The sequence below is a fragment of the Lissotriton vulgaris genome, chromosome 12 (genome assembly GCF_964263255.1).
Source record: "Lissotriton vulgaris chromosome 12, aLisVul1.2, whole genome shotgun sequence".
In the NCBI taxonomy this organism is placed as follows: Eukaryota; Metazoa; Chordata; class Amphibia; order Caudata; family Salamandridae; genus Lissotriton; species Lissotriton vulgaris.
Window position 1 is genome coordinate 739,044,647 of NC_141700.1, and position 8,617 is coordinate 739,053,263.

General features: G+C 41.9%; 1 protein-coding gene across 1 annotated transcript in view; it reads left to right on the top strand.

Moving 5' to 3' along the window:
- The window catches only part of LOC147678469 (extracellular calcium-sensing receptor-like), a 265,477-nt gene extending 263,326 nt beyond the window's left edge, over window positions 1-2,151 (top strand). Inside the window, exon 8 of the mRNA XM_086945648.1 lies at window positions 1,238-2,151. Coding sequence (XP_086801774.1) covers window positions 1,238-2,151 — 914 coding nt within the window. The remainder of the gene's footprint in view (window positions 1-1,237) is intronic.
- Window positions 2,152-8,617: the final 6,466 nt, after the last annotated feature.

An 8,617-nucleotide genomic window follows, 5' to 3' on the forward strand; every position in this document is an offset into this window, starting at 1 on the left:
TAAAACATCAGCAGTGACTTTTCATTCTCAAAGCAAAACTGTCCAGTAGACATGTCTGGTTATGCCAATTCATCAATCACATGTTCTTTTTTAATACAAAACGCAACCAGCCAATCAGTAGTAACCAATTTTGCACATCACTTGTTAGCATACATTTGATGACATTTTATCTTTTTGGAATGCCCACTTCAATGCTTTTAGGAAGCCCTCCCAAATACATTAGAGCATTTGAATTCAAGAATTCATAGCTGCCTATTGAGTGTTAGACCACCAGTTTCTAACTCAGATTAAGATGAAAGTTATTGCTGGACAAATACATATAGACTTGTTTTCTTTTCTACTTTTTATTTATTTTCCTTATTCAGGGTGAGAGGGAGGAGTGATATAGAGCTTCTGTTTCTAAAGGTAATAATATACAACTGGAGATACATTTGCATTTGTTATGTATCGATAACTGACATGTGCTAACTTTTCAGACTAACAAAAGAATACAGAAAACAAAATGATATGGTTATACGAAAACAAGTCAGTAAGGGCCTGATTATGACTTTTGCGAGGAAGCGCCTGCTGCCTCCCTTCGCCGCACCAGCAAAGCCATAGTCAGGCCGCTGGCCAGATTAGGAGTTTCCTCCTGTCTGGTGGGCTTTTTTTTGGCATTCCCATGGCAGTGCCTCTAAAACTGGGCCCCACATTGGGAAAACCCAAAAAAGTTCCTGGTGGAAAAGAAACTCCTAATATGTTTGGCTGGACCATTGCATTCTCACCAAGCACATTGATGCCTCTACACCCTGCAACACCACCAGGGAATGGCGGTTTCCTTGCGGTTTCTGCGGGCTATGGCGAACCGACCACCCTAGTTGCAAAAGGGCAGTAGGGAGACCACCACTGCCATGCCCCATGAGTCTGGCAGTCCATAGATGGCCAGACTCGTAATCGGGTCCTATGTATCCAGCAAGCCTCTACATACTAACTCAAGGAAATGTGCCCATCTTTCATGATACTTAAACATTTAACCCTTTAATTGCTGCCAACGGCCAACGGTCGTCACGAGCGCTACCTCCCCAGTGCTGCGCACGACCGTCAGCATTCGTTCTCCGAACGTTCAGCACTGGGCGCTGAACGTTCGACACTGGGAACGGGTTAAAATTGTATTTAAATTGTTTACAATCGTTTGATGCTAGTAAGACACAATTTATTGAAAAGTACACATAAGGCAAATAATATATTTCTCTTGCAGATTCTATAAGTTGCTGGGCATGTCCAAGTGAACTTTGGCCTGATTGGACAAGAACGGAATGCATTCCCAAGAGAACAGAGTACCTTTCCTATCAGGAACCCCTGGGGGCAACGCTCACCAGTGTTGCCTCGCTTTCCTCATTGTCAACAGCTGCCATTTTGTTTGTTTTTCTCAGGAACAGTGACACTGCCATTGTTAAAGCAAACAATAGGGAACTCACCTACCTTCTCTTGGGAAGTCTTATATTAAGTTTTCTCTGCTCTTTTCTCTTTATTGGAGTTCCTCGGAAACTAACCTGCTTACTCCGCCAATCTGCTTTTGGGATCATATTTGTTCTTTGTGTGTCTTCTGTACTGGCCAAAACCATTATGGTAGTGATTGCATTCAACGCGACAAAGCCCAACAGCAAGATGAGGAGATGGTTGGGTCCTAGTGTTCCTGTGGTTACAATATCGGTTGGCACTCTGGGTCAGGTCCTCCTCTGTGCTGTTTGGCTGCTTCTCTGCCCTCCATTCCAAGAGAAGAACTTGAAAGTAAAGACTGGGACCATCATCGTCCAGTGCAATGAATGTTCTGAAGCTGCCCTTTGGAGCATGCTAGGGTACCTGGGGTTCTTGGCTTGTGTAAGTTTTTGGGTGGCTTTCGTAGCACGGAAGTTGCCTGACAGCTTCAATGAGGCCAAATGGATCACCTTCAGCATGCTGGTGTTCCTCAGTGTTTGGATGTCTTTTATTCCAGCATATTTAAGCACTCAAGGGAAATACATGGTGGCTGTGGAGGTCTTTGCAATAATTTCTTCCAGTGCTGGGTTGCTTATATGTATATTCTTTCCAAAATGTTACATCATTTTATTGAGACCAGAAAAAAACACAAGGGAACACATATTAGGCAGAAGAATTATTCAAAAGAAATAAAACTACCTAGCGAACCACTGTCATTTTCCCCAAACTACAAAGGTTTTCTCTTCCTGATAACTCTTAGAAATGCTAAGGAAGTAAGCCAGGGTAAAAAAGAAATAATCCTGTAAATCTTTCACAAACTCTCCATTTTGTGACATATTTACAACAAATAAATGAATCAAAGACATATTTGTCCAACCCTTCATAACTGGCTTACAAAAGTGTCTATTTGTCAACCCGTGTCACTTGTGTGCAGGATATGGCTGGGTGGATTCTTTTGTTTAAAATGTGGGTTTCTCTTCATTTAAGTTAAAAGTGCTGACTAGTTCTTCTATGAACGTTGATGCCTGCTGTGATTTTAACAATAATCTGTATGACAACATTGCCTCTTTTGAATTAAGTTTATTATAGTCTTCTGCACAATTCACACAATTTGTTCTGTATTCATTATGAGTGAAAATGACATGTTTTACTACAGCCATACAATCATGTCGCTATGAAAGTTGTCAGTGAATTTAGAAAAGATGATTTTACGAAGCATTCATTGGATCAACCCATACCTGTACATTCGTCTTCATGAGTAATCAGTATTTCAGCCCTGGTCAAACAGATGTACTAAGGGACTCCCTTAACTTCCTATACCTACTTGTAGAAGGACATTTTTACAACACGCCCACATTCATATGCATACAATTTCAAAGACATACCATAGTCCCAAATTGCTTCAGCTTTTACTTTTTCTTTCCTCTAATCTGATTTTCCTAATTTCCCCTTCACTAAAAGCAAACATTGAACAACGTTACAAGGAGAAGTAAAGAGAGACATTATTCTCTAAACTGAATGGAGAATGCAAACGAGTGCAAAAGATAATTTCACCTATAAGCACCACAGCGGGATGAGATTCAAGGTAAGTTCCTCTGACCCTTTCATCATGGCAGAACTTGCATACGGGTGCAGAAAAGCTGCACAAACGTCTTACCATACATTAAGCAAATATAAATTTCTTCAAAATGAGATTGGACAGGACAGTGAAACATCTAGCAAATAACTGCTGAACAAAAATATGAAACAGTCTAGATGTATATATATTCCAAGCATGACTTATCAATTGTAGAAGACTTGTAGGCAAAGTTAGTAGGTTCTCTGCCTCGATTAATAGTTTTACAATATTAGACTAGTAGTTTGACGTTTTCCTTGAATATCTTTAGGAATCATGGAGCATATTACCAACAACTAGCGATAATTATCGCTATGTTGGCTTAGCGGGAATATTCCTATTGACGCCCTTCACCTGTTTTTATTGCTGAGATACCGTCCTATTATCAAGGTTTATCTCAGAAGCGATAAAAAACGGGCGAAATGCGTGAATATCACTGTCAATACAGTGATATTCAGGCATTACCGTGACAATGCTCTTAGCCATGTTATCCACCTCTCATTGGATAACATGGCTAAGGACTGGTCAGGGCAGGCGTTAGCTTTTGGAGATATTCACGCTTAGCGTGAATATTTCTAAAACTAAGCCATTGTTGGTAATAGGAGATAGCGATATTAGCATCTGTTTCCAGTCGCTAACATCTTGGCACGCCCACTTTGCATGTCATTAGTGATAATTATCGCTGACATGCAAATCCGGCCCCAAGATGATCGCTATCTCCTAGTAGCTGTTGCTAACTGGTGTTAGCGACAGCTAGGTAATAGGGCGATTACATTATCGCCGCTGTAGCGGGAAAAAGTCCCGCTAATGTGGCGATAATGGCCCTTGGTAATATGTCCCCTTTTGTGGTGAAAGTGTTTTTGAGAATGTTCCCTGATATATCCAAGTTTACTGGGAGAGGTTTATCATCAACGCACCCATAACATTGGGCTAGCCACCCCTTCCTCACCCGTCTACCTGCCCGTCCCCAACCAGGCATACCCTTCTTCTGCTTTCTCGCATGCGTGAAGCTGAAACATAAACCGGTATTTATACCATTTTACGTTTCTGCTTCTCGCACTGCGAGAAAGCAGTGCGGCGACATTCCAAAGCCCATGTGGAGGAGACGCCCCTGCTTATTTCAGTCCTCTTTAACCTCTGGTAGTTTTGAGTCATCTTCCTTCAGGCATTGCTTGATTGCGGTGTCCTTTACATCTTTATCAGTCCTCAACAGACTTGAACAGTTATCCAATTGCATTTAGCAGTGAGGCGTCACAAAAAGCAGTCAATCTCTGTGAATAACAGGTGTCCTTCAGACTGTTGTCAAGATATGCACCTCAGGCACCCTTAGCATTACATGGTGTTCTGCCAGTCTAGAGCCAGCGCACGCCATGTGATCTTACTGCATACTGTACTTGCAGCATCCTCTTACTGCAGGCCAGCAAGTCTGCACTTTGTGAGATCATCCGAGGATCAGTGACCTAATATCGCTCTAACAAATATCAAGAAACACAAATATTGGAAAATAAATATAGAGAACAAAAGTTTTAACTTTGTATACATACCTACAAAAATTACTAATATTGAGGGCACACATATTGTTGGAAAGATTTTTAGATTTATTGATAGTAAAATTATCAGATACACTAATATTGTCACCTGTAAATAAACATATAACAGGTCAAAAATATTGATTTCTGCACTATCCAGTTTCGTTTTATCTAAAAAGTCTTCAAAAAGTGTTAGCAAACACAAAGAGATGATGGACAGAGGGCTGAAACTTTTCAGACACTCACCCAGTCAGTCAATCCACTTTATTCGATTAATTAAAGTCATAAAAGTACAAAAGACAAACCACAAACATAGACAATATAACAAATACATTTGACTTGATAATTAAAATGCACAAACAAGATTTATGTACACTGAAATAAAAATACTAAAACAAGATCATACCCCTTGTCCCATAAAATTACAATAAAAATTACAATCTTATTTAGGGAGAAAACATCTTTAGGTTTCTTTGTTTCTTTAGCCTCACAGCAGCTGCCAAAAAAGATGCAATATTAAAAATATCCCCAGGGTTACACAAAGACTGTAGGAAGACCAATGCCGGTCTTACCTGAGTGAAACCCCTACATTTCAGGATTGGGACAAGAAATCTCGAACGAATATTGGAACTAAGCATGAGCGGAAAATCCGTTCCGCTCGCGGATTTCGCGGATTTACGGTAAATTCGCAATCCGCGAGATTCGCGAATTTCCCGCAAAATCCCCGAACGAAAATCCGCGAATGGAACGGATTGGGTCAAAAGTTCAAGCTGACTTTTGTAACTCTTTTAGAATGGCTCCAGCAAGCTGCCAGAGCCATTCTAAAATAGTTACAAAAGTCAGCTTCAACAGGAAGCTCTAATAGATAAAGTAAAGCAGGTGCTGCTCAAATTCAGTTACACAATCATTAATCACCCCAAACTTGGGGTGATTAATGATTGTGTAACTTAATTTGACCTTCAACTGGAGCACCTGCTTTACTTTATCTATTAGTGCTTCCTGTTGAAGCTATTTCTAGCTATTTTAGAATGGCACTGGCAGCTTGTCGGCACCATTCTAAGTGGGGCTGAGGGCAGAAGGGCACAAAAGTGGGACAGAGGGCAGAAGGGGACAAAAAATGAGTGGGGCAGAGGGCAGAAGGGCACAGAAACAAGTGGTACAGAGGGCAGATGGGCATAAAAAACAAGAGGGTGGCAGTGATTAAGCAGGCAAAAAAAAACCCATGCGAAATTGCAAAGCGCCTCGCGAACACCCGCGAACACGCAAAGCGCCTCGCGAACACCCGCGAACATGCAAACATTAAAAAATTTGCGCAAATTCACGAATTTTGCAGATTGCCAATTCGCAAATCCGCAAGTTCGCGAATTGCCAATTCGCAAAATTCACCCATGCTTAATTGGAATATAAATCACAGAACGTCATGAAGTGCCATGTGTCCTGGGATGAGAAATTATCACAATGGCAGGGTCCGGCATCAACAGGATTACCCCATTCCTGATAATCCCCCAATGTGAAATGGATCAGATTGAAGCAGAACCCAGTTAGGAGCCAACGATGGTAAGGTTTATTAACTGTTGTTAAATACAGTTCCAATTTAATTGATGTTTTTAACAGATAATGGGCCCTAACTAATGGTTTACGTAGCTCCTGTTCTTCCCGTTCCAACATCAAAACCTTATTACAATTGTTGGATGACCGAAGCTGACATCTCAACTCCACTACAGGTGGGTTTTCGGTCACTTATAGGGACCCTGGACCAGGCCTTCAGATTTGTGTTACTGTACTGGAAGGAGGTGTTTTTAGGTGGAGGCATGCTCTTTGCAGCCTTTGTGGATCTTAGATCCGCTTTTGATCTTGTGCCAAGGGCTAAACTTTGGCAAGTTCTTCTGGAGCAGGGGAAGCCTAGTGAACTGGTTGCAATTTTGGTTAAACTCCACAAACACACCTATGCCCAGGTCCGTTGGGGTAAACCAGGGGAGGTTACTGACAGGTTTGAGGTGTGTAAAGGAGTCGGACAGGGGTGCGTGCTGCCTCCCACCCTGTTTTCTTTATTTATAAACGGTGTGGTCCAGTACTTTGTAAATTACCCGACTGACGCGCCAACATTAGCTGGCATGAAAGTCGCACTGGTCATGTTCACGGACGACACCTTGCTCTTATCCAAGACGAGACAGGGATTACAACTGGCACTGTCCGTTTTCAGGTGTTCTGCCGCGAACATGAGCTGGAGGTCAACGTGGGGAAAACCAAGTTCATGGTGCTACATGGGTTAAAGCCTGTTAGAGCACAGGTTTATTTGGGTGGTGACCAATTGGAGCAGACATCTGTCTTTACCTACCTGGGGGTCACTTACAGTGACAAAATGAGCTGGAAGCCCCAAATTGACATGCTTGCTTTAAAACACACCCAACTAGCTGGTGCATTGATTAAAGAGCATAGGTTGTCGCTAACTAAGCCAATTGCCCTCATTGTTAAAATCTATGTTTCTAAAATTTTGTCGGCAGTTTTGTATGGTGCAGAAATATGGGGTTTTAACAACCTGTCCCCACTTATTGTCGCCCAAAATAAATTTTTGAGGTCGTCTGTAGGATTGCTCCAATCCTCACCGCATATTTCTTTATTGTTAGAGCTTGGTTGCCAGGCAGTTGAGGATGTGGCACGCTACAGACCCCTGGTATTTTGGCGTCGACTCTGGATCACTCCAGAGCTTTCTATGTACGCTAAAGCCATGATGGAAGTCAAAGGGTTGGGTGGTTCACATAAGATCTCCTGGTTGGCTGAAATGAAGTCACTGTTGACAGATATGGGGATGGGGGAACTTTGGGCCAATCGGGACACAGCGGAGTTTCCATCAAAAAAAGTTTACAGTGCTGTGTACTGGGAAATTATTAAAGTCAAGAGATTCTCCTCCCATGTCAGTAGTTCCTTGACAACACTTTTTCTTGATATTAAGGATGAACCACCCTGGAAGATTATTGGGACACTATTACGAAGACTCTTGATCACAAACTGTATCACCAGCTCAGAGTAGGTACACTACCTCTATGATGGTTATCTAGTAGATGGAACTCTGTTGGTAGCGATAAATGTGTATTTTGTCCAGATCATATTGAAACCATTGATCATTTCTTGGGAAGGATGGTTTGTAGGATGTCAGAGAGCGGGCGCACTGCCAGTATGGAAGCACTGTAGGACCAAGTGGAGTGTGGTGCAACTGGGTGAGTGGACAACCATATAACCACTCAAAGGAGAAGCAAGCGAGCTCACTAATCCAAAGTAACAAAAAACAGCATACCCTATGCACACACTTAACAAGTAGAAAACGGATACAATGTCCAGATGTAAAAGTTCGATAATGCAGAGAAACAACAGTAATGTGCAGCTAAATGTGAATAAATGAATAAGTGTCAATAAAGAAGTCTTGGTCTCCTTGCTTTATTCCAACACAGCATGTGAACAACCAGCCGACACGTGTTTCATCGCATCTTGCGAATCTTCAGGGCTGGAAACAATACAGAAAATAAGGAGCTATACTTGGGGATATGTACATTTGTGACCTTGAATAACACTTCAGGTCAGCCGTTGAGACAAGCATCACATTGGATTATCTCATGCGTTAGTCTATGCCCTTGAGATGGTTTTGGGAAAACATCCTTTGGTGTGCTAAGGTGCTTAGAATACGCTCGTATATACCATGCAATTGAGGTGCGCCGTCGTGCACTTAGGCACCCTAATCGATACAGTGAATTCACATGTATATCTTTTACTGTAATCTCCAAATTGTGCATGGTGAGGTGCTACGCTAAAATCTATGCCGATGTGAGGTATCATGCGTGCAATATGTGCTTGGTGACATAATATTTGAAAATTCCGACACATACCTCCATTGGTTGTGTTTGGACTATATGGTCTGTCGTGATTGATAGATGAGGGTAGATTTTGAGAAACAAGAGAAGGAAGACAATGGGAGAGAAGGGGGAGACAGAAAAGAAGAAAGGTCGAAAAGTTAGATCAA